Genomic DNA, 27,263 nt, shown 5'->3' with positions numbered 1-27,263 from the left:
GAACCGGTAACACAAGAATATGCTGAAGATGAACATTGAAAACACTCCTTCATTAGCAGAAACAGAATGGGCCTTGTTGGAGTTGTGACAGTTACTGACTGGGCAGGGGGTTTGGATCTAGCTAAATATAGCCAGGGAAAAGAAACTAGTAGTATGGCTGGAAAGATGGTAATGATTACACAAATGCATATGTTTTAATTTGAAGGTAAAAGAGGAGAGAATATCAATCAGAGACATTACTTATGTCCCAGCTTAATATTTTAAATATTTAAGGTGCTCTAAAGAGGAATATCTGCTTCTACTCAGAGAGAGCATTAAAAAAAAAAAAAAAAAGGAACATGAAGATCACAATAAGTAAGAATGTGTCCAAGGGAATCTCAGGAGAGAGTAATGAGCAGGAAAAAAAAAAAAAAACACAAAGTGAAAAAATGTCTGTAAGATAAGCCAAAATTGTTAAATGTTTCAGCTAGGTGATCTATTAGAATGCCAAAATTCATGAGGGGTAGAACTGCCAACCTAATATATAATGGCATTAGCAGGGCTTTTCTCAAAAAAAAAAAAAATCTCTAAGAAAATTTTAATTACTATTAACTGTGAAATCAAATTTTTAACTGCAGACAGGATTATAGAGTGAGAAGTGAAAAGTTATAAACAAGTTGAGAAAAATGAGGACCAAATGTATTGTGTGAGGGCAGACAAGGTCAAGGGAAATTATCTGTGATAGCTTCTGAATAAAAAAGGAGAACATTTCTAAGCATATTTGTAAAATGTGCCAGCTGGGATAGTACCCAATGGATGGCCATAGCAGAGATGCATGTAAACAACACAGCAAGCAAAGGGAGTGCAAGAGATGGGGAAGGCTTTTAATACAGTTAAAACATGAGTCAAATTATAGCAATACTGAACAAAATCTATCTTTTAACATATTAGAGTTCATTGAAAAGAAGATATACTTGCAAAGTATTAAACCACTTAACGCTAACATACTGTATTCCTGTATGACTACAAATGGAAAACTTCAAAAAAAATTATGCATAACTACATAATACACAATCAATGGTGCTTGATAATAATACTTGTATTTATTTATATACATCCCTGGGGGTGGTATTTTATAATTTAAAAGAGTTTTTTTTTTTTTTTTTTGAGACAGAGTCTCGCTCTGTCACCCAGGCTGCAGTTCAGTGGCACGACCTAGGCTCACTGCAATCTCTGCTTCCTGGGTTCAAGCGATTCTCCTGCCTCAGCCTCCCAAGTAGCTGGGACTACAGGCTCCTGCCACCACGCCCGGCTAATTTTTGTATTTTTAGTAGAGGCAGGGTTTCACCTTGTTGGCCAGGCTGGTCTTGAACTCCTGTTGATCCTCCCACCTCGGCTTCCCAAAGTGCTGGGATTATCGGCATGAGCCACTGCGCCAAGCCTAAAAGAGTCTTATCGCTTTTCAACAGCTAAATAACAGAGCAGGCATATTAAAGGCCAGATTACCAGATTTCTTTGGAGTTCAATCCTTTGAAAAATGCTAGTAGAAACAGGGAGTTCTGATTCAAAGAAACGTAAGTTCTGCTATTTTTAAGTAATATTTTAACTGTAAAACCAAACAGTCGTTTTAAACATCACTGAGCACAATGATAGAGGTGGCTGGATAACAGAAGTTCAAACAAAGAAACAAACATAGACATTTTCTGAAAGAGTTTGGGATAGCTGGATTTCAGGTGCACATAACATTCTAGATCAGGGCTTCCCTGGGCTGTACTGGAAGAAAAAGAATTGTCTTGGGCCACACACAAACTACACTAACACCAATGATAGCTGATGAACTTAAAAAAAAAAAGCAAAAAAAAAAAAAAATCTCATAATGTTTTATGAAAGTTCAAAAATTTGTGTTGGGCCACATTCAAAGCCATCCTGGGCCACATGCGGCCCTTAGGCCACAGGTTGGACAAGGCTATTGTAGATTCTCACTTTGACTTCTCCAAACACAACTGAGATTACAGCCTTGCAATTTAAAAGAAATCGACAATTTAGAAGAAGACTGTAGGCTCCTTCTCTGGGAATAATGACCCAGGGAATAAAATGAGTAAAGTCAGCTTTGCTGAAGACTGACTAAATGGTTATTGGCTTTGGTGAATGACTTTGCTTAGTTACTCTCATGAAGTATGTGCAAACTCTTGTTTTTTTTTGTTTGTTTGTTTTTTTAAAAAAGCTAATCTTGAATTTTATAAATTTTGTGTAAATTTGCACACTTTATCTCCCATTAGATTAGTTAAAACAATACAAATACATTTTTCACAGAGCTGATTTCTAGGCAAGTGAGTCTGCAGTTTATCTGTGTTGCTTTTCCCTATCTCTCCTTTACTTCCTGTCTCGCAGCCTCCCTTACCACAGTAGCCAACCCCAGCGCTGTGTTCTGCATCCTGGCAGTCCCAGCTTCACTGTGGTGTCTCTAAGCTTGTCCTCCAGAGCACAGCCCAAAGCACCAGCCAGGAGTCTCTGAACTTTTTTGACCGAGCACCCCATCAGGAAAAAATGTGAACACACTCCCAAGGGCTATAAATTACATGCATATATTACTATGAATACAATAAAACACAAACAGAAAATTTTTAATAGATGAGATAAAGATCAAGTCAATCATAGTTTAATGTATTAATGGTGATACATTATTTGATAATGATACAAACATTATGAAATTTTCCTCTCAAAAGTTATTGTGAATAAAGCTTTACAGGGAGAAGGATAATTGAATATGTCTCATTTTAAAATCTTGGTTTATACTTTATGACATAGCAATACAGTTATCTGGTTTTATGATTAGTTTATTTAAAGGCTCTCTGAAAAGAACTTAAAAAGATATGTGGAATTTAATGAAGAGCTGCTTCATGGTTCTCATTTTTCAGTCCCATTATGCAAAGGTTTTTGTTGATATTTGATGAATATATTTCCCGCTTGCAAAATGTTACTCATCTGTTTCTGAAACTAATCAGAAGTGTAATACATTTTTACATGTTTAACACATAGTTTCAGAACTGACTGAAATTATATTTGGAAAATGTTTAGGGAGTTAGAAAATTCTATAAGATAGAAGAGTTTTTATAGGTTACATGCATTGTTTTCAATCACAAACATTACATAATGAAAGAGGTAGTTTCAAACACTGGGTAAGGGCACAGACCCTGGGGCCAATTGTCTGAATTGGAATCCCAGCTCCTTTACTCCCTACTTGGGTAGCTGGGATTACAGGCTCCCACCACGACGCCCCGCTAATTTTTGTATTTTTAGTAGAGATGGGGTTTCAACATGTTGGCCAGGCTGGTTTTGAACACCTGACCGCAGGTAATCCACAAGTTTCTTGCCTTTTTTTTTCAGGTGGCCAAGTTTCTTAACCTCTTTGTGCCCCATTTTCTCTCTAGTAAATTAGGATAATAATAGAACCTACCATAGGGTGGCTGTGAGAATTAAATGAGTCAATATTTGCAAAGCACTTAATGTAATGCCTGGTACATGGCAAGTATACTTAAGTATATAAAGAATTATGGAGCTGGGCATGGTGGCATGCACCTGTAGTCCCAGCTACTTGGGAGGCTGAGGTGAGAGAATCAATTGAGTCTAGCCTAGTCAACAAAGTGAGACCCCCATGTCTTAAAAAAAAAAAAATTATGTGTAGAACCCTGGACATACACATGCCATGTGACCCAGCACACCCACAAATATACTACATTTTGAAGCAAAAGTGATCCTAGCAGCTTGTTTGTAATAGGCAAAAACCTGGGAATAGCCCACAAGTCTGTCTACAATGGGATGGATAAATAAATGGTGGCATATATTTTCATTGGATGCTATTCAGCAATGAAAAGGAGAAAAACAAACCACAGCTACATCAACACCATTGAATCTTACAAATGATGATGAATAAAAGAATCAAAGCACAAATACATACAGTGTGATCCCACTTAGAAAGAGTTCAAAAGGAAGCAAAACCAAAATATCTGTTTAGGAATGCACGTAGAGGTTGTAAAAATCTAATGAAAAATGAATAATAATTACAAAAGCCAGGCTCATTATTATCTCTGAGGGAAAGAGGAAGAGGGCTGTAGCTGAAGAGGGGCGCCATGTGTGCACGCACACAAGCGCACGCCTTTGCGTGAGCACTGAGAATGCTCTCATTTTTGACCTGAGAGATTTTAGAATGTTTATTTTATAATTATTTATTAAATCATCTGCATAACTTTTCTGCACTTTTTTTATGTGTGTTGTATTGCACAACAAAAGCTTTTTCAAGCTGCTATAAAATTCTTGTTTCTACAAAATTAACTACTTGTATAACCTCTTACAGTGTTGTGTATTCTGGCTCCAACTTCTTTGTTAGAATAAATTGCATAGGAGATATGCTGTGAATGAATTTCATGTGGTTGCCCTCATTGTAATGTTAGCTTGGAATTCTTCTTTCTTTTTTTTGATGTTTAGTCAAAACAACTAATCCATCAGTGGTTACACGTAAAGAAGTTTTGCATAAAACACAGTTTTTATTTTTAAACAGTCAATTATTGTTTACAGTATTGTCAAAAGATGTAGAAGAGAAAATATGTCTTCTCTACTACAGCTTTTCTTTAGTGGATCACAAAAAAAGTTATTTCAAAATGTATTTCATTTATTGGAACACAATGTAGTAAATACTACACTGAAACAGAATTTCTCAAATACCATAAAGTGGAACATATTAAAAACATCTGTGATTTCAGTTTAACCTTATAGTAAACTTCCCACATTGTTTAACTTGTTCAAATACTTATGACTGGAATTTTAGCAAAACTTCATGTGAATATTCTCAAGGTATTTGCTAACAAAGGAATGCAGTTGTTTTTTTCCATTTGTGTTCTATGTATTATTTTAGATATTTTTATCTTGGCAAGAAGAAAACTATTTCCCCAACAGTGTGTTGCTTTTTGACTTTCATTTTTAAGAAAGCTCAGAAGAGACTTTGTAGCATTTATTCTTGGTGACTTTTCTTGAAAGTATTGACTTGTATATAGTACACTACTTAAACATGCTAGAAACTTTATTGAGTTCGCCTTCAATACTTCGATGTTTAGTTTTTAAGTTGCTAGCTAATTGTAATCAGTTCAGAATATCATCGTCTATTAACTGTAACATGCACTTAGGATGAAATCAATGTTAGCAAGAATGGTCGTAAATTCATACTTAAAACAGTGTTCTTTATAATCCATTATTATGGTCAACTTCTTGGCAAATCTGATTAGTCGTCGGTTTTTTACCTTGCAATGTGGCTCCCAAAGAGTGTCAGAAACATCAGCCTGGCTGGGTGTTTTTGCTTGTTCTTGCATTTTTAACACTGTCTCCCTTGGTTCCTGCTGTAACAGTAGTTTACTTAAATATCATTCATACGTCCCCTTAGAAACAGAAACTGCAACATGTGGCAATATACTGAAAGTGAACAAAGGAGGCAGCCCTCCGGCTACCCCTCTCTGTGCATCCTATTGCTGCCATGCCCCCAGCACTCCTTGTGTCTGCCCCCTTACTGGTCAACCTGGGGTACGAGCATCAATCCCGACATTAACTAGTAGTAAAGCTTAATTTCTTTCTCCCTTTTTTTTTTTTTCGGCAAAAAAATAATGTGTGTGATTAGAAGTTTATTCTGGAATTTCAGGGATCATCTTCTGTACCCCGCCTTGAAGACTCTGGCTCTAGATAAGTGGTCTTAAAAATTGCGTTTGTTTTTAACCTTAGAAAACCCATCTTTTTTATGAAAATGAATACGAAACTTTAATATTTTTTAAAAAGATAGCAATAAGACTGCTCTGATTGGCTTTAAGCTGACCAGAGTTCAGGTCTCACTGCTTACTCTTTTTCTGCCACCTCCTCAAGCTGGTTTGAAGATTCTTCTATGGAAACCTAGCTTTCCTTGAAACATAGTTGGAAAAAATCTTCTGCCAAGCCTAGATCTCTAGGCCTGCCCTCACCAACGCTTACTTCCTCTCCAGCTGTTAAGGAACCAACACGTTTTTCAAAAACTGGTATATGAATATTCACAATTTGGGGACTAGTAATAGCCCACCGAATTACTTTACACATCCCCACTGTACTTTATGCTACATCTTATTTAGGGATAAGAACAGCTAATAGAGTAAATATGAAATGGTGGCATTTCAGCCACTAAAATAGGAAAAAAATATTGTTTGGGTTGGAAGCCCTTCCTGTGTGTTCCCCAGTGACCTTGAGGTTGGAGGACACGTGATATCTGTTCTGTTAACACTGGTAAAATAAAATTTTTTAAATGTGCTAATGAGAGAAACTACAAATACATAAACCAAATAAAAATTTAAAATAAAAGGGAAATAACTTTTAAAAAGTGGTCATAAGAAAATTATGAAAAGATCTTTAAGATATCAGGAAATGGACCATCTGTGATATTCTTTTAGCCAAGATAAATAACACTAACTGCTGTAATAATTGACCTCAAAATGTCTGGCTCAACTCACTGAAGATCTATTTATCACTCAAATCACAGTACAATGCATGCTGTGAGGAGGCTCTGCTGTAACTAGTCATTCAAGGACTGGTTCCACACTGCAGTGCTAATAGCTTCAAACACCTGGCTTCAAGGTTGACCTGACTTCATGTGGTTGAGACAGGAAGATAAAAGAGAATGGAGAGACACACTTCTCTACTGCTCAGCAGGGATCATATTCTGTTGATGAGAACTAATCATGTGGCCCTACCTATATGCACAAAATTTGAGAAACGTCATTTAGCTGTCTTGGAAGAGAAAACAGGTTTGGTGAGTATGTAGCCAGGCTTTGTACCAGATACTCAATTTGTAGCTTGAGTATCACCAGGTATGACTCCAGAAATCTCTTGGGAAGCCTCCACCACTCTTTTTTCTGCCTGCTTTAATATAGAAACCTTCGTGCCAGCACTAACTTCATCTCTTGCTGTTCCTAAGACGAGCCATAATCTTCCATTTCTTTATAACTTTGCATGTGATGTTTGTCCAGTTCTTTCAAGTACTCCTTCCCTTCTAACCTCCTCTTCCTCCAAATCTAACAAACTCTTAATCTTTTAAGACCTAAGACAATGTTTACTTTATGAACCTCTATCTGACACAGAAAGCACAGATCTCTTCCTAACATTCACTGAACTTATCTTTTACTTTGTACCTATCTCTTTCACTGACTGCCTAGGCCTGTGTCATAATCACTTAAGGAACTAGAATGTTTTCAAAAGGATTGTGTGTGCTAATATTCACAAACTAATTAATATGTCAGAGGCGTTTGAACCAGAACGACTCCATCTTGAGTAGAGGCTGGGTATACCGAGGCTGAAACCTACTGGGCTGCATTCCTAGGAGGTTAGGCATTCTTAGCCACGGGATAAGATAGAAGGTCAGCACAAGATACAGGTCACAAAGACCTTGCTGATAAAACAGAATGCGGTAAAGAGCCAGCCAAAACCCACCAAAACCAAGATGGTGGTGACAGTGACCTCTGGTCAACCTCACTGCTCATTATATGCTAATTATAAGGCACTAGCATGCTAAAAGACACTCCATCAGCACAATGACAGTTTACAAATGCCATGGCAACGTCAGGAAGTTACCCTCTGTGGTCTGAAATGAGGAGGAACTCTCAGTTCTGGGAGATGCCCACCCTTTCCAGAAAAACTCATGAATAATCCACCCCTTGTTTAGCATATAATCAAGAAATAACTATGTACTCAGTCGAGCAGCCCATGACACTGCCCTGCCTATGGAGTAGCCATTATTTTTTACTTTACTTTCTTAATAAACTTGATTTCACTTTATGGACTTGCCCTGAATTCTTCGCTGGAGGTCCAAGAGCTCTCTTTTGGAGTCGGGATTGAGACCCCTTTCTGGTAACAAATTGCCTTAGCTTCTTAAGGTCAATGACCAAGTCTTATGTATCTTGGGATCTCCTATGCCTACCCAGCACAGGCTTGGCTCACCTATTCAGTAACTAAGGAAAAAATGAATAATTTCTCCCTTTCTGACACTTCCAAGTTGTCAGCAACTTTGGTGTCTTTTTTTGTTTCATTTTTGTATTAATATTTTTATTTTGTCATAAAATATAACAATATTTACCATGTTAATCATGTTCTAATATTCAGTATACATTCTAGTGTTTAGTTAATAATGTTCCAGTGTTCAGTTCTATAGTTTAGTATAGTATGAACTATATATGCACCTCATGCAATAGATCTCTATAACTTTTTCTTCCTGCAAACCTGAAACACCATACCTGTTGAACAATCCCCCCTTTTCCCCTCTCCCCAGCCCCTGGTAACCATTATTCTACTTTCTGTTTCTAAGAGTTTGACTACTTTAGATACCTCATATAAATGGAATCACTTTTTGTGATTTGCAACTGGCTGATTCCACTTAGCACAAGGTCCTCAAGGTTCATCCATGTTGTAGTTTATGAAGGAATTTTCTTCTTTTTTAAATGCTAATCATCCATCACATGTGTATACCACATTTTCTTTATCCATTCATCCATTCTAGTGTCTTTGTTTTTGACTTATGGGTTTCTGGAAGAGACTGATGAGAAAATATATTTTCCATTAACCCAAGAGAAAAAGTGATCCTGCATGCTGGAATTGTTAAGGATGGTTTAGGCTCTAGAGCCTAAAAGAGAAATCATAGAAAATGCAAAGGGAAATTAGATTTAAAAAAAAAAAACAGTGACCACATAAAGAATGTCTCCGATTATATCCTCTCTGAGCACAAGAAACTATTAAACTACTTTCAACCGAGCAATAAGGGCCCATAATAAAAAGCTGTTGCCCTAGTTTTTTTACTGCCCTACTCAATACCCCCTCTTTCATACCCTCAAAATAGCTCAGTTGAGAAAAGAAACAGTCCAATTTTACAGAAGGGAAAAATAAATAGATAAAAGGATAAGCAAGAACTCTTTTCAACACAGAGTAAGGTACTGGTTAGAATTTTAATACTGTATGGAGGAGTCTTAACCCCAGAGTAATCCCTGGCCCATTTTGGTGTTAGTAAGTGGATCCCAGTGTTCGCTTGTATCGAGGTAGTTTGAAGCACGTTAGGGATATTCATAGCCTTTACTTCAGTGCATTATTATGAAAGAATCTAAAGTATCTTTGCATTTAGATGATTATGTTTTCAGTTAGTCTGCGGAGCTATTATTAAATATGTGGCCATAACGTGTACAGAAAAATCTCCAAGTAAACTGGCATTTAACTTACCAACACGTTAAACCCCCATACATAACTTCCTTTAAAAACGATCACACTAAAAATCCCAGCATTTAAAATCCTGAAGTTTTCGGTAAAATACGCTAAATATAGCTTGAAATAGTAAATAATCCCCCCAAGGCGACATTAGCAAATTAATTGGTGTGTGAACAAAGAACGCTTTCTGCAGCAGCATGAATGTTGCCTTTATTTTTTCTCACAAGTATGATTTTAGAAAACAGCTGTAGCGCATGTTGACAAATGACAAAGCGGCAGACGTGGTAAAGCACTTTCGGTCAAGGCCAAGGAGGGGGGAAATCGGGTTGCCGGGGCGGCACTCGGGCTGGAATCCCTAGCTTCCCTAACCTCCTTTTTCCAGTCCGGAGTGAGCGGGGGCCCCATGGCCCCACCCCCCTTTCCTGGCTCTGGTTACGGCCTTGCGAGTTGAACAAACTTGCTGCAGGCGGATTGGCGGCCGGGAGCTCTCGGGCTGGGGCGTTGTATTTATTAATTTATATTCCGCGGCGCCCCGCGCGGGCTGCTCCTTTGTGTCCAGCCGCCGCCGCCGGAGCTCCAGGGCCTCGGCGGGGAGCGCGTCCCCCGCGTCCGCCTGACCCCCAGGGCCGGCACGTGCTGAGCCCGAGCCCGGTCCGCCGAGGGGGCGGAGGCCCCGATCTCCCCGACCCCCCTTCTCTGCCTAGAGAAGGAGGAGCAGCGGCAGCGGCAGCAGGAGGCGACAGCTGCCAGCCGAGGAGGCACGGCGGAGAGGGGACTGCGGTCAGCTGCGTCCACTCGGGGCTGCGCGGCGGTCCAGCGCCCAGCGATGTTCCCCGGCACTCCCTGAGTAGCAGCAGCTTGTCCCCCGCCCGCTAGCCTGCCCTGGTCCCCAGCTCGCTCGCTGGCTGGCGCGGCCCCGGCCCCGCTGTGCATCGGCCCCGCCGCGGTGGAGGCGCGCGGGGGGGACGCGGCCAGGGATGAGCGGATTGCGGGTGAACTCGCCGCCCCGGGGCCCCGCGAGGCCGTGAGCCGCTGCTTTTCTCCGAGTCGCCGCCCTGCCCTTGGATTTGAGATCATGTACGTACGTGCCGCCGTCCTGCCATTGTCTCTCTCCAGCGCGTGCCGTGCGCCCCAGGGACGGGGGCTGGTGCCCATCCTCGCCGCGCACTGTCCTCCGCACTTCCTGTTCTGAGGAGAGACCCGCGCGCTGACCGTGTTTCCCTTCTCCCCTCACCCCCTCTGTCCGTGCAGGTCCATCCACATCGTGGCGCTGGGGAACGAGGGAGACACGTTCCACCAGGACAACCGGCCGTCGGGGCTCATCCGCACTTACCTGGGGAAAAGCCCTCTCGTCTCGGGGGACGAGAGCAGCTTGTTGCTGAACGCGGCCAGCACGGTCGCGCGTCCGGTGTTCACCGAGTATCAGGCCAGTGCGTTTGGGAATGTCAAGCTGGTGGTCCACGACTGTCCCGTCTGGGTAAGGAACAGCAGCTGCTCCGCGCCAAGGCTGAAGAAGCTTTTCTTTCCTTTTTTTTCCCCCTCCCCCTTCTGCCCACTTCCGTGAGTGTGGAGTGTCCGCGTTGCATGGGTCAAATTTTTAAACATTTTTGAGAAAATCTTTGGTCTTTTGTTTCACTGGGCAGGGAACAGCCCCGTCAGAGAACACTCTTAGGAAGATAGAAGGCCCCAGTGGGAATGTGGAGCACTTACTGGTACACTTCACGACTGTGGGTTGTCCCTTGGTAGGCAGCTGACAGTTAAATGTGCCAACTCCAAGGGACGGGGTCACTACGTTTCATCAGCAAAAAGCAGTGTTTTTTTTATGCCTACCCTATGGGTGATAGTGTAATATTAGTGTTCTAAAAATACAGCCCTCTCAAAGCTCAACACAGGCAAAAATACTTTTCACTGGGACAGTTCAGAAATAGTTCCTCTGGAAAGCGGAGGAAAAGACAAGGACTGGGAGTTAATTTTAAATGACTCATTTATAGCACTATTAATTGATCTCTGAAAACTTTTAATTTTAATAATGCAAATACTCTTTATGTATTAGCTGTTTGTCTTAGTGACTCATAAATCAGAAATAATATTACTAATGTTGCTTGGAAAACTTTAAAAAAATTAAAATTTGTAATAATTGAACAAAATTGTAGTGAAGTAGATAAATTATAGTCCGATTCTTGAGTGTTTCATTAAGGGAGAAAGGAACTTACTTTCTGACACATGTAAGTATTTTCAGTATACAATAACATTATGTTTGAATGATTTCCTTTAATCTTATTTGAAAATTTCCAGTTCTTTACTGATATTGGAGTTATGTATGTTTCAGCTAAATGTTACATTTAATAACAGAAGAAAGTTAAGTGCCTGAAAAAATACAAATTATCACTGTGTGAGATTTCACATTTAAACAGCAATATTAAAAAAACTGAATTAGGGCTATAGGAAACTATCATGCCATTCTAAAAAATGTGTAGAATGTACTTGGAAAAATTTCTTATGCAAAGTTCCATATAACAGAAAGAAAAGATCACTCGCTCCTGTAAGTTTTCAGTTAAAGAAGAAAGTTATGTTAATTTGGTAAAATAAAAAACAGGCCTTTTCAATTAAGAGATGCTATTAAACCCCTAGTTATGATAGTGATGACGCTGTTCATAAGAAGTATTGATGGAGAACCTACTGGCCAGAGTCTATGTAGGCAAATGAAACATTTCTTTTACTTGGGCTCTTTCGTTGTGAAAGATCTTACAGCCTAAAAACATAACGGTTCAACATGCAGTTGAACAAATGTTTAGTGAATCCAGTAAATGTAGAGAAAATAAAATTAGCTACATTAGGATGTTAGCATTGCTTTCCCTGTATTTAATTTGAGCTGTTAACACTTTCCTGTTTATATTGTTAATTTCGCAAACAGCAATGCTTGTGATCCCATAAACTTTGTCTAGTTAAATGAAATCTTCCAAATGGAGAAAATAAGCACCTATAGTACGGATTTTTGCCATATTCTGGTTGTTATGGTTTATCTTGCTAATCACTTTTTGTTTGGTTAGACTCTGGCCCTGTTTAAGGCACCAAGTTTGTAACCAGGTACAATTTTCTAGGTTATAATGATCTTCAGATATGAGATTCCATTTCTAGAGTTGTTCTTTATAACGTGCTTTTCTTCACTTGGTGGTAAGTAAAGCCCATCAGAGATACTAAAGCTGATTGCATTAATCAACTGTTATTTGACGTATGTACGGAATCAGAATATTAAATATAGCAGAGCAGATAGAGTATAGCCTTTGATATCAAAAGGATCTGATTTCAGATTCCCACATTGCCATTTCAGGTCTGTGTGTCCTTGTTAAATCACTTACCTTCTCTCAGCCTTATTTTCCCTATCTATAAAATAATCTGCCTCTTAGAGCTATGCTGAGAAGTGAATGAGAAACTAGCATGTGTCAAGTTCTAAGTATAGAGGCTGGCATTTAGTAGATGCTCTATAAGTGGTAGCTAATATAAAAATAAAGTGTTATAACTTTAGTATAGTTATGTATCACTTATATTAATACTAAGCAAAAGTAAGATTTTCACAGGTCATTCAAGATTTATACAACTACAGTACCAGTACACTGGGGCACCGATGTTCATACTTCATACATGCAGCCCCACAATCAAGTAAAATAAAATAGTTTCACTGTAGAAATTCAGATTTTTTTTTTTAAAGATGAGTTCAATTCTCCAAATGTGGCTCCAAGCCTTGTGTTGCATAACCCCCTAGAGGAAATCCTGGAACTGATTTACAAGGGGTGGGAGAATTTGATTTCCTTCGTAATTCTAGAAATCTTTGGAGTATTTTCTCTTTGACATAGTTTGAGAAGAGATGTGTTGTTGTTGCCTTGAAGTTGAAACGAGATAGCTGTGTTTCTCTCCCCTAGTTCTGTTCTATAGATCCTTAGCCGTACCCTGGATCCTTGCCTTATATACTTGGCAGTTTTAAAACAAATGTACTGCAGATTCATTAGACGTAGCATATTATTTAGCATGTCTTTCTCTCTCTTTCCCATCTGTTTTTTTGATGTGGTACATTATTATTTCATTTCACGTTTCTATATCTTTTACTGTTTATTAAAAATATTCCACAAAAAGCAGTGAGGTAGTTTAATAGATTTACAGTTTTCTTTGCAGGGTTTGAAGCTCTGATTTGGATTACAAATGAAGTATTTATAGTCTTCACCTCCTCAATCCCACAGAGTTAAAGATGCCCAGACCCATTTTTTCATAACATTTTCCCTTAAAGGTCCTCCTCTTCCCTGCATACCTCTCCAGTAACTCTGGAATTTTGAACTATTTGGAATTCGAAAAGCAGCTACTTTTGATTTATTCTCTCAGAGTTAAATGTCTGCTTAATATTGGCCCCACTTTTGTTTAGTTTTTTATCTCATTTGCCTTCCTTGTTATACTTACGCACTCTGTTATACTTGTATACTTTGAATTTGAACGCTATAACAGATGCAGTTGGAACTGAATCGGCTGTGTGGTTTGGGATTTGGCAGTTTGAGAGTTCTGCTGGGAAGCTTTCCCATTTTTTTCACTGTGTCCCACTTCCCTTCTCCCCCCTTGCACCCTCTACCAAGTTCAACCCTTTGCCTTTGTTGTTTATAGTCCATATTTTGCCTTTTTGTTTTTTTGTTTTTTCTTGGTTCTTTTACCTCCCTTCAAAAATACTATACGCATCCCAGTTTTGATAGGGTATTCATGACAAAAAATTCTGCAGTTCTTGTTACTCTGAGTGTACTTGTGGGAAATGAGTGGCTGGGAGGGTATGGGGAACTGGGGGAGGCACTGATGAGAAGAAGCTCTCTCTTCAGAAGGGCATTGCTGTGTGATACTCCTCCAGAATGTGCCATTGTAGGATAAAAGCTCTGTCACATAGACCTTGGTTGGCTGATTCAAACACTGTTAACCCTGTTTTAGACTCATATTTCAAAGTTTGAACTTTCTTAGCTCGACAGCTTTTGGACCTGTTAGTCACACCTAGCTATTTTCTTAATCTAGCTTTATTACATCCTAGAAGTATGTACCAAAGGCCACATAAAAGGACAGATGATTAATAGTTAACTAGAATGTGAGAAGAAAACTACTTGCACGTTATTTGGTAGTGGAGTTAAGATACCTAAAGATATTTTCCTTACATCACTATTCATACAGAAACTGAAAAATTATATTTAAAATATCAACCCAGGCCAGGCACGGTGGCTCATGACTGTAATCCTTGCACTTTGGGAGACTGAAGTGGGCAGACTGTCTGAGCTCAGAAGTTGGAGACCAGCCTGAGCATCGTGGTTGAAACCCCATCTCTGCTAAAGTACAAAAAATTAGCTGGAATGGTGGTGCACACCTGTAGTCCCAGCTACTCAGGAGGCTGAGGCACAGGAATTGCTTGAAACTGGGAGGTGGAGGCTGCAGTGAGCCGAGATCGCACCACTGGAATCCATGCTGGGCGACAGAAAAAAAATCAAAACATTATATTTTTAAGGAATAGTGTTTGTAATAAGTTACTTACTGGCCCCAGTTCTAAATAAATATAAATGTTATTAGCTGTAGCACAAAAGTAAATATTTCAGAACTAGAAGAATTTATCCTGAATTTTTAATTTATGTAAGCAAAATACATGAATTGAAAATATATTCCTTACCATGTTAACACCTTGTAATACACAGTATCTCTTTTTTCAATAAAGGAATTTCTCCCTCACCCCACATTCATACTGTGTATATACAGTACTGTCCAAAGGATGGATGAAGTTGAAAAGTATACATGAATTTTCAAAATATGAATAAAGTATATGGAACTTCACAGAATTTAAAATGTATTGCAGTTCAAAACACTGAAAATCCTGCAGTGTCTAACTGGGTCACAGGAAAACCTTTGAAGCTTCGTTACTCATACTGTTGCTCTTCCATCTAATGCCATAATGTTACACTTTTGAATTTATGAGGTGATAAAAATATAGTGTAATTTTAAAACAAAGGGCTTATTTTTAAGTGCAAATAGTGAAAGAGGTTGCTTATTTCATCTGACTCTCAAGAATTCTCAGGTTCTCCTGTTTAACCATTATATAATTGTCCAGGCTACATGAGTAAGTAAACATTTTTAAAAAGAGAGTTGGCAGACTGCAACACTTTTAATTTTATGTGGTTACTTATTTTAAAATAATTTTTTATGAATTCCAAAAATTAATGTCATAAATTATTTCAGGATTGGTTGGAAGATAAGTAGACTAAAGATTGCTATTTGCATTTTGGTTTAGGACATATTTGACAGTGATTGGTACACTTCTCGAAATCTAATTGGGGGTGCTGACATCATTGTGATCAAATACAACGTTAATGACAAGTTTTCATTCCATGAAGTAAAGGATAATTATATTCCAGTGATAAAAAGAGCATTAAATTCAGTTCCAGTAATTATTGCTGCTGTTGGTACCAGACAAAATGGTAAGTATTTAATATTCTTTTTTGTAGTGAGCATGCAAATATTATATATATTTTAAATAGTGCTAAGTTTATTAATGGATAATAGGGTTTGTTTTTGAAAACCAAAATGACTTTGGTTCAATGCCAGCTGCTATCGCTTCATCATTTGATACAATAAAAAAACAACAAAGGGGAGGATCATGAACTTCTGCTGTGATTCCACTGGGTGCAAATCTGTCTTCTAAATGGCTCTTCCACAGTAATGATGGAAGTCAGCAATTGTATTATTTTGACATAGGAGAGGTATTAGGCTGATGCTGAGCCCTAGAAAACTCTTTTTGATGATCTGAAGGTCTACCCAATTGGGAAGGATAGATTGTTCACATAAAGATGTGGGCTTGGGAGCAGGATTTTTAGGTAGATAACAATGAGTGAGCTGGAAACACTGAGAGTGCTGCCTAAAAGAAAGGATTGCTTATTCCGTGGCTGATAGATTCATTGGGTTCAGGCTGCTTCAGCCATTGCTGCTGTGCATATTATTGTCAGATATCTTAGGGCCAACTCAGGATTCAGTTTGGTTTGGTGGTATTTTACAGATCTTCTTAGTGGTATTTCCTAGTAAAGCTATTTTTAAAATTTTATTTGTACAGATTATTCTAAAAACTTTTAAATTGAGGTATTGCAAAGTAAAGGACATAAACTTTACTCATCTTAGAGTGCAGCTAAATGCATTTTTACCTATGTATGCAGCCGCGCAACCCACACAGATCAAGGTATAGAACATTTGCAGCATTTGAGAAGGCTCCCTCATGCTCTTCCCAGTTAATAATGCTTCTCCTCAGAGGTAACTGCTATTCTGACTTCTAACAATACAGATTAGTTATACCTATTTCTGAACTTCATACAAATGAAATTGTATGGTATGTAGTAGTGTCTTAGGTTAGGCTAATTTCAGTTAGCATAATACTTTTGAGATTTGTCCATGTTGTGTTTATCTGTAGTTTGTTCTTTTTATTACTATATATTAGTCCATTGTATGAATATGCCATAATTTATTTATCCATTCTTCTTTTGAAGATGCTTAGGTCGTTACCCAGGAGCGGGATTGTTGGGTCAGAGGGCAGGTATATATATAGCATTAGTAGATACAAGTAAGGCAGACATGATCTACCCGTGACCCCATATCCCCTCTACTTCCCTATCTTTCTTTTTATTTCTGGTCATGATTCATAAAAGAGTTATCTGCACTTCCCGAGTCCATTTCCTATTCATTCTTCAGTCCACTACAGTCTGACTTTGACTTTCACAAGTACACCAAGTTTTTTCTTACTCAGGGTCTCCAGTTGCTGTGGTCTGAATTTGTTCCCCAAAGTTCATGTGATGGGCACAGTGTTGGGCAGTGAGACTTTAGGAGGTAATTAGGGCAAGAGGACTCTGCCCTCGTAAATGGATTGATGCTATTATCTTTAAAATGGGTTAGTTATCATGGGAGTGGGCTCCTGTAAAAGGATGAGTTTGGCCCCCTTCTGCCCTCTGTCTTGTGAGCTCTCTTGTACTTCTGCCTTCCACCATGGGACGATACAGCAGGAAGGTCTCACCAGATGCTGGCGCCTTGATATTGGACATCTCGGCCTCCAGAACTGTGAGAAATAAATTTCTTTTCTTTATAAATTACCCAATTATGTGGTGTTCCATTATAGCAGCACAAAACGGACTAAGACATCACTTATATCCTCGTTAGCCAAATTTAATACACTTTAATAACAATTATCTCTTATTGAAGAGATAAGAGATAATAATACTTATCTTTTATTGAAATTATTGAAACATACCTCTCCCTCCACTTAATAAAGCTACTGGTTCTTTTAACTATCTGTCTCCTTTACCTTTCTCCCATCCTCCCACACACACAGCGGAATTGTTTCCCAGGGTTCCATCCTTTGACCTCACCTGTTCTTACTCTTCAGCCAAACCATTAACCTGCTAATCTGTTGCCCTGGCTTCTCCTATGTAAACACTGATAACTGTTCAGCCTGTCTCTCTGGCTTTAGTCTTGCTCCTGACACATATCTCCATAGACATCAGCTTCCTCTGGCCAAATTTCCTGTCTTGGTGAATGATGCCAATCCTATCCACTCACCCAAACAAGAATCATCCTAGACCCAGCCCAATTCCCCATATCCAGTTGATTAAGAAGCCCTTTTGCTTTTACATTTTAAATAAATCTCAAACTCATTACTTTCTCTTCATCTCCATTGGATTTCACATTCTAGTCATTTAGTTATTTGTCATGGTGGCCTTCTTTTTGGTCTCTTTAAGGGATGGTTTCAGATTTTGTAGGGCCTCAACCTTATACAATCGGGAGGTCCTTCATATGGAAAAAAACCCACAAAATAACAGATACATATATGTACAAAAGTAAATATTTAGAATGATAAGTGAAAGCACAACAAATTACAACTAAAAAGTTGTCAAATACTGCAGACATTTTAAAATATATGTATATATTTTTGAGATAGGGTCTTGCTCTGTTGCCCAGGCTGGAGTGCAGTGGCATGATCATAGCTCACTGCAGCCTGGACCTCCTGGGCTTGAACAATCTCCCCCCACCTCAGCCTCCTGAGTAGCAAGGACTACAGGCATGTGCCACCACACCCAGCCAATTTTTTTATAGAGATGAAATTCTGCCATGTTGCTCAGGCTGGTCTCCATCTCCTAGGCTCAAGCCATCTGCCCACCTCAGCCTCCCAAAGTGCTGGGGTTACAGGCGTGAGCCACCACACCTGGCAACAGATCTTTTTAACAGCCTGATACTTCTTCAACTTTTCTTATATTTTTTGGGTGACCATAGTTTTTGGTCATCTCTTCATATGATAACCACTGATAGGTTATGGCTGTGTCCCCACACAAATCTCACGTTGAATTGTCATAATCCCCATGTGTCATGGGAGGGACCTGGTGGGCAGTGGTTGAATCATGGGAGCGGGTTTTTCCTGTGCTATTCTCATGATAGTGAGTAAGTCTCTTGAGATCTGATGGTTTTATAAAAGGGCAGTTCTGGTCATGCTCTCTTGCCTGCTGCCATGTAAGATGTGACTTTGCTCCTCCTTCACCTTCCACCATGATCATGAGGCCTCCCCAGCCATATGGAACTATGAGTCCATTAAACCTCCTCTTCTTTATAAATTACCCAGTCTCAGGTATGTCTTTGTTAGCAGCATGAGAACAGACTAATACAACCACTTTATGATATTTTCTATAGAGACGAGAATGATAATCGTTTTTCTTTCAGCATATTTCTTCTCTTTCCACATCTTTCTGGTCCTGGGCACCAGAGTTTGTGTTGTATTCCTATTTCCGCTCAGGGTTCTTGTCATGACACCAAGTAAGTGTGCACTGTGGGTGGCAGAAGCATTTCTAAAAGTCATACGTGTATTAGGATAGTTATCAAACACTCAACTATACATGGAAGTGACTGTAAACCACAAATAGTTCATTAAGCCTAAGGTTAAATTCCCTTTAGCAGCATCCCATAAATGCCCGTAGTTACTCCAGAGCTGCCTGATACAAGATGAAGTGATTTGGAGTGGAAAGAGACAATAGTCTTGACTAAATATCTTATTTTGCAAATTTTGCAAAAGAATATGACCATGTGAAGATATATTGCTCAGGTTCTTCCTGGGGCTTGGAAAGCATCCACAAGAAAAGAGTCTTGAAGCTTGAGCTTCATCAGCTTTATGGTAAATTGGCCTCTGGTGTGCTATTCCTGGTTTGTCTCTTTCTGAAATAAATTCTCTCAGAATAGTCATCCTAGAATACAAGTCAGATCATGGCACTCAATGCTTTGAATTCCTTAAGAACTTTCTTTTTTGCCTCTTATTTTGCAAAATTTCAAACCTAAGAAAGTTGACAAGAATAAGACATTGAACCCTAGATTTTATAAACACACACACACACACACACACACACACACACACTTTTTTTTGGCTGAACTATTTGAGAGTAAATTGTAAACATTATGAGATTTCTTTATTCCTAATTACTTTAGCACGCATCATCTAAGAACAAGGCCATTATCCTATTAAGCCTAATACAATCATCAATCAAGAAATCTAACATACTATTACATTTTTACTATTATTTAAGATATAATCCGGCCGGGCTCAGTGGCTCACGCCTGTAATCCCAGCACTTTGGGAGGCCGACGTGAGCGGATCACGAGGTCAGGAGATCGAGACCATCCTGGCTAACATGGTGAAACCCGGTCTCTACTAAAAATATGAAAAATCAGCCAGGCGTGGTGGCAGGCGCCTGTAGTCCCGGCTATTCGGGAAGCTGAAGCAGGAGAATGGCACGAACCCAGGAGGCAGAGGTTGCAGTGAGCCGAGATCGCGCCACTGCACTCCAGCCTGGACGATAGAGCGAGACTCCGACTGAAAAAAAAAAAAAAAAAAAGAGAGAATCCGTATTTACATTTCCCCGGTTGTTTCTTTATAATGCGCTTTATAGCTGGGGCTTATTATTGTTGTTTTTTTAAGCAGTCCAGGATGCAATTAAATATTACACATTGCATTTAGTTGTTATAGCTCTCAATTCTTTTTTTTTTTCCTTTCTTTTTTTTTTTTTTTTAGGGACAGGATCTTGCTGTGTTGCCTAGGCTGGTCTGGAGCTCAGGCTTAAGCAATCCTCCTGCCACAGGCTCCCAAGTAGCTAGGATTATAGGCATGCATTACCACATCTGCCTTCTAATCTCTTTTAATCTGGAGCAGTACCCCCAATGGTTTTTGGGGGGAGGGACCGTGTCTTTCGTAATATTAACATTTTTAATGAACCCAGGCCCTTTAGTTTGCGTAATTCCTTCATTTATGATAAATGTGCTTGCAAAATAGTGATGTTTCTATCATTCTTCCTATACTTATTAGTTGATATTCTTCTGTAAATGGAGCTTTCCTTTTTCTTTGTTCCCAAATTTTTCTCTTAGAATTATTATGATTCATGGATTTGTATTTTAAATTCAGTATTTTATAATCTGTTTTGATTATTCTTTTGGATGCTCACATTGCTCCATATTTGCTTGCAGGGAGTCATTTCAAACTACCTCTAATCAGTTTTTAGCCCCTTCCTTGCTTTCTGGCACAAGATATTCCAGGCTCAGACTTTGCCTAACCCAGTCCTAGAATCAGCCGTTTCTTCAGGGAACTCTCATTCCTTCTAGGGGGCAATGATATTTAGAAACCAAGGTCTGGGCTCTAGGATGCTCATGACTTTAGGTGTCTTTACTTCTGCACCCTTTAATTGGCTAGAGCCAGGGATTATACTTTTTATTTAAATTATGGGCACTGATGCCCTTATTTCAGTCCAGTGTTTGTATCTCATTTCAATAACTTTTCCTTGTAAAATCTTTACCTGAAATACAAGATCCTTCATGAGGTAGCCTCTGACTGTTTCTATAATCTTGCAGGGCATAGTCCCCTGTCTTATGTGTCAGTCACACTGAACTACTTGAAAAACTTAATGTCTTTCTTTAGGTCTAGGAAAGTCTTAACTGTGTGACTTCCGATATCACCATCCCTCCATTTTCTCTATTCTCTTCTTTTGGGACTCTTATTAGACTGATGTTGAAACTTCTGGATCTGTTCTCTGATTCTTTTATCTTTCTTTTATATTTCTTATTGCTTTATTTCTTTGTGTTGCATTATGGGAGAGTTCCTTGGCCTTTTCTTCTGGTTCACACATTAGTTCTGCTGGGTCTGTTCTGCTATTCTGCCTTATTAAATTTTTTATTTCAAAAGCTTTTCATACCAGATCTCTAATGGCTGCTTTCATAATTTCTTGTTCCAATCTTAAGGATGCAAACTTTTATTTAAAAAAACTCTCAGGCCAGGCGTGGTGGCTCACACCTGTAATCCCAGCACTTTGGGAGGCCGAGGTGGGTGGATCATGAGGTCAGGAGATAGAGACCATCCTGGCTAACACAGTGAAACCCCGTCTCTACTAAAAGTACAAAAATTAGCCAAGTGTGGTGGTGGGCACCTGTAGTCCCAGCTACTCGGGAGGCTGAGGCAGGAGAATGGCGTGAACCTGGGAGGCGGAGCTTGCAGAGCCAAGATCGCACCGCTACACTCCAGCCTGGGAGACAGAGCAAGACTCCATCTCAAAAAAATAAAAAAATAAAAATAAATAAATAAATAAATAAACTCTCAGGATAATTAATGATGCTTAATAATTCAGTTTTGATTTTTCTATTAAGTTTGGTTTTAAGACGACATTATAAGTCATTCTACTTGATGAGATTTTATTTTATGGTATGGATGTTTCTTAAACATTGGGGAATTCTTAATTTGCCTACTTTTGCAGTTGACTTTCCTTATTGGATTGATGCCTTCCTCTTTCTCTGCCTAGCTGCTGTCTGGGGATGGGGGTGTAAGTAGGAAAACACCCAGGATCAACAGGCCTGGCTGCTTCCACAGGGGTTCTCCCACTAATCACCAGTCATTTGCCTTTGGGCCTCCTCCTCCTTGTTGCTCCCTGCATTGTTGAGCAGGGAGCACTCTGGTTGTGGCTGCAGTGTGAGCCTCTACTCAGAGCTTCAGGAGGCCTCTTCGGTCCTGTGCTGCCTGCCTTCATTCTCTCAAGCACTCCTAGTTTCTGGGCTGATGAAGTTTCCCCTCTAGTTTTTGAGCATTGCTGCGTATTCAGTCCTTCCTGCCTCCCTCCCTCTCTTTCTCCTTCCCCCTTCCTTCTTTCCTTCCCTCTTCCCTCCTTCCCTCCCTTCTTCCCCTCCCCCCCATTTTTTTTTTTTTTTTGAGACAGAGTGTCACTCTGTTGCCCGGGCTGGAGTGCAGTGGCACGATCTCAGCTCACTGCAACCTCCACCTCAGGTTCAAGTGATTCTCCTGCCTCAGCCTCCTAAGTAGCTGCAATTATAGGTATGAACCACCATGCCTGAGTAATTTTTGTATTTTTAGTAGAGGTGGAGTTTCATCATAGTGGCCAGGCTGGTCTCGAACTCCTGACCTCAGGTTATCCACCTGCCTCAGCCTCCCAAAGTGCTGGGATTACAGGCATGAGACAACACACCTGGCCCCTCTCTCCCTTCCTTCTTTCCTTCCTTCCTTCCTCCCTCCCTCCTTCTTTCTTCTCTCCTTCCCTCTCTTCTTTCTCTCCTCCCCCCTTCCCCCTTTATTTCATCATCTCTGTGATTTGACAGGGAGGGGAGATCACAATGTGGGCTTAGTTTTCCATCTTGAAACTGGAAATGTTTTCCTTTCTTCTCACATCCAGTCCCCTGTATATGCTGTATTCTTAACTGTAGTGCCCCTCTACACAGCCCCTATCATATCAGCATAGCAAATTCACACTTATCTTTTAAATCATTACACTTTCTGTGAAGCCTTCCGTAATCCCCCCCAGACAGTTAACTTTCTCTCCTCTGTTCTGTGGTGGCTTTGGACACCTTTATTTCAGTGCTTGTTATGTTATATTATAACTGTTTGCAGTCATGTCTATCTTCTCTCAGTAGACTATGAGTTTTTTAATCATTGCATTTTTATATCCCTGGCACTTGATGTGTGGTAGGTATTCACTAAACGTTTATTCAATGAGTGAATGGTTTTATGGATGATCTAAGTAAGTGAAAAAGTCAATTTCACTAACAAGATGAAATTAATTTGCCATACAAGATGTAATTACAAAGTAATTAAAAAGCTAAATCTGGCTATTCAACTAGAGGACCTTTATTGGCTTCCCCCATCCATCCCTTGGAATACATGAAACTGTGCTGGGTGCTCTCCTGGTAATTCCCTTGGAACTCTTTTTACCTTTTTGTTTGTTTGTTTGTTGTTTTAAATAGAGATGGGGCTGGCCACGGTGACTCACGCCTGTAATCCCAGCACTTTGGGAGACTGAGGTGGGATGATCACTTGCGATCAGGAGTTCAGGACCAGCCTGGGCAACATGGTGAAACTCCATCTCTAGTAAAAATACAAAAATTCACCAGGTGTGGTGATGCACACCAGTAGTTCCAGCCACTAGGTAGGCTGAGGTGGGAGGATCAGTTTAGCCTGGGGGAGGCAGAGGTTGAAGTGAGCAGAGATCATGCCACTGCACTCCAGCCTGGGTGACAGAGGGAGACCCTGTCTCAAAATAAATAAATAAATAAATACAAATTTAAAAAATAAAAAAAGGGATATGGGATCTCACTATGTCGACCAAGCTGGCCCCCAACTCCTAGGTTCAAGGGATCCTCCCACCTCAGCCTCCCAAGTAGCTGGAATTAAGCACACGCCATCATGCTCAGCTTCTTGAAATTCTTTTTAACATTAAAAAGAATTCAGCAAATATAATCCAGTCTCATTTCTTTCCTTTGTTACACATGTTTTTGACAACCTTGACCCTATGGATGTCTTCATCATACTTGGCTCTGAATAAATTTTCGGCTTATACTAAATATTGAATCTATCTTGAAAAGAGAATTTTTTTTCAGAATGTGCTTAGAATGTATTCATAGCTTTAAGCTCCCAAAGACAGGCATCATTTCAGTTATTTCTGACGCTCTGGTAGAACCTGGTCCTTTACTAGGCCAGAAGTTTTTAAAAGAATTTCTAAAACTTCCAAGCAGTGGCAATGTTGTAAGAATTAACCTGCAGGTTCCCAAATCCACTACTTTTCAAAGAGATGTTATCCATTAGAATGTCAGAGTTACATTGTGCTTGCTTTTTAAAAAATAGACAGCATTTTATGATAACATCTTAAGCATATAAGGGAAAAAAAGACTATAATGTTAGCTAGAAGTGTAGCACTCATTCAGAGTCACATGACCATGCAGCACCACAATTTAAAATTAGTTTGAATCCTCTGCTTGTTCCTAATTAAATGGTTAATGTAAATAAATTTAATTCAGAATCGGTTCTCCTGCTATAACCAATACAAGCCAGACTTCTACTTGGACTCTTAGATCATATAGCTGATTGATATTGAAGAATGTAGGAACGGTTCAAAAGAGAACCACAAAGTAACTATTTAGAAACAAAAGCCTCTCAAGAAGGTTTTGAGAAGTAAGATTTTAGAATCCAGATAAAGGGTAGGTAACTAAGTGGCAACATAGTTACAGCATAATATGGTGTAGAATGACTAGACATTTTTTCCTTTCTGGTGAGTGAACAAAAACAAATGTCTTCAGTGACATAGAAGAGATACAGGGGCACTTTCTAGGAATGTGTGTAGGTAAGTTGCTTACAATCACGCACAGTGGAAAAACCACCCTGCTAGCATAAACCTCAAATTAGTTGTATTTTCTCCCTCAAATCAAGATTGTTAAAAATTATTTTACATTGTGTTCACTTCACTTTTCCACTTGAAACACTCCTGTCTCTGCTTGATTTCCGTCCAGAAATAAAGTGTAATAAGATGATCTGGCTACCCACTCCATTCCATCAACATAAGGAGACCTTTGTAGGTATAAGAAGGCCTCTGTTTTTAGAAAATCAAAGGCACTGTTTAGGAAGGCTTTGTGAAGAATGTGAAATACCAACATGTTATTTTTCAAGATAGGCTAAATTCTGTATGAAAACTTTATTTGCTCCAAACTTCAAATGATCTTAGAAAAAGTAAAAGTAAAATCTCAAATTAGAATTTATGGCATAATTTAGAGAACTCGTTTAATTGTTAAATCACTATCTTTGGAATCAGTAATTCTTTACTAAAACTATATTTTTATTTTTCCTTTTGGTGTCACTTTTATTATCAGGTAGAGCAAGTAGCAGTATTATGATTGTTTCTCTATCTCTAACCCACAAAGAGACTCGGAAAAGTCACATAACCTCTCTGAGCCTCAGTTTCTTCCTCTGCAAAATAAGAATATGAATATATGGCTTTTGAGCTCCAAAATGCTTTCAGTGAAGCTAAAATTATCTAAGCCATGTGTGTCTGTGTGTACGTGTATGTGCATTTTTACATACATGGTATGCATATGCACTAAATATATTTAGCATATACCCAGTATTTACATATATCTGCTCCATCTGTATGCAATTCATTCACAGGGAGGTTGCTGCATATGCGATGGGGAGTTGCTCAAATGTCCTTTCAGGGCCAGTGTACTTACTCCCTCAGTTATTGGGGCTTGTTGGCTGCTGCTGGTGCACATCTGAGCCCCTTTCCATGCCTTACTCTGTGCTGATGGGAGCTGCCTTGCCCAAGTTATGCCTGCTCCAGGGGCTCAGCCCTTGTCTGATTACTGGTCGATTTAGGGATAGGATACAGCTCAGCTACCTCCTTTCCACAAGGAACAACTCTAAAAGGCCATCTAAGCTCCAGAGCCCCCTGTAGGATCAGCTTTGGTCCCTATTCCAACAGTACTGCAATTCCAATTTTCCCTCTACCCAGTCCCGCATTCCTCACCCCTGAGGAGAAGCATTATTCCCAAGATCACTCCCCAATTAAGCTTCTCCACACCACTCTTCATCTTAGAGTCTGCCTCCCCATGGGAAGCCAATCTACAACAACATGCATTTTTAGAAATGAATTTACCCTCTTTTGATCTGGCAGCCTTTTTGAATGGTGACACATCTGATGTTGTGGTCACGATACATAACAAATCTGGCTGACAAATATGGAGTTAAACATACATTTTTAGCCTTACTAGGGATGTTCTTATAGATAGATTGTTCTATCACCTTCCTAGCCATAGATCTATACATGGTACAACTGTGAATTTTGGGACTTTCACTTTTTGAGTTAATACTTTTTATTTCTTCAGTTTTTAATTTTTTAATCTTAAAGGAAAAGATAAAGAATGATTGAACTTGTTCTCTGAAGTTGAATGCTTTAGAGTTTAATGATTGAAATGTCTGAATTAATAGGAATGTACTTCATATGAAGTTTACAAAGAGAGTGACAATTTTGTTGCCTGGAAAATCAGGTCAAATTGAAGGTTCTGTTACAATAGAAGTATGAGTTTTACTCAAACTTTGTAAATAAATTTTAAGTTTATTATATTAAAAAAGCAAATCCACTGTTTTCCATGCTCTCCATGGCAATCAAGTTGTTACATTTATCTTCTTTTCTACTGGCCTAGAAATACTGATATTCAGGATGTCAAGGTTGTGTAAAAAGAAGCAGGCCCACGAGTACTGGTTGTTTGTTAATATCCGTTCACCTACTTTTAAATTTTTCTATTTTCTAAAATACTATTTATTATTCTTGCAGTGAATGCTTATTTACGGACCTTTCTATGGTCATTGACACTTTGTATTCAGAGTTTAGTGGGTAGTGGATATACTGAATGCTTTTGAACTGTGGCTCTGGTATGAGCTCTTAGTTTGTTGTTTAATGTTCAGATTGTCCGTGTACCTTTTTTTTCCTGTTTAATTTCAAAACTCTTTGTTTTAAAATTTGTTTTCTCAGAAGAGTTACCTTGTACATGCCCACTATGTACCTCAGACAGAGGGAGCTGTGTTAGTACAACTGAAGGGATCCAACTTGCGAAAGAACTAGGAGCAACCTATCTTGAACTCCACAGCCTTGATGACTTCTACATAGGAAAGTATTTTGGAGGAGTGGTAAGTGGAC

At 39.3% G+C, this 27,263-nt stretch overlaps 1 protein-coding gene across 3 annotated transcripts in view; it reads left to right on the top strand.

The window, feature by feature from the left end:
* Positions 1-9,571: 9,571 nt before the first annotated feature.
* The window catches only part of RHOBTB3 (Rho related BTB domain containing 3), a 79,042-nt gene continuing 61,350 nt past the window's right edge, over positions 9,572-27,263 (top strand). For 2 of the 3 annotated variants that reach the window (XM_032156795.2, XM_032156796.2), the window contains exons 1-4: positions 9,572-10,308; positions 10,483-10,708; positions 15,527-15,713; positions 27,099-27,253. In XM_032156795.2, the coding sequence (XP_032012686.1) occupies positions 10,307-10,308; positions 10,483-10,708; positions 15,527-15,713; positions 27,099-27,253 (570 nt within the window). In that variant the 5' untranslated portion in view covers positions 9,572-10,306. The remainder of the gene's footprint in view (positions 10,309-10,482; positions 10,709-15,526; positions 15,714-27,098; positions 27,254-27,263) is intronic. The other variant, XM_032156793.2, reaches the window with a different exon arrangement.

The sequence above is a fragment of the Hylobates moloch genome, unplaced genomic scaffold, assembly GCF_009828535.3.
Source record: "Hylobates moloch isolate HMO894 unplaced genomic scaffold, HMol_V3 SCAFFOLD_6, whole genome shotgun sequence".
Lineage (NCBI taxonomy): Eukaryota > Metazoa > Chordata > Mammalia > Primates > Hylobatidae > Hylobates > Hylobates moloch.
The sequence above is the reverse complement of the archived record's forward strand: the minus strand, read 5'-3'. Positions and strand labels throughout refer to the sequence as shown.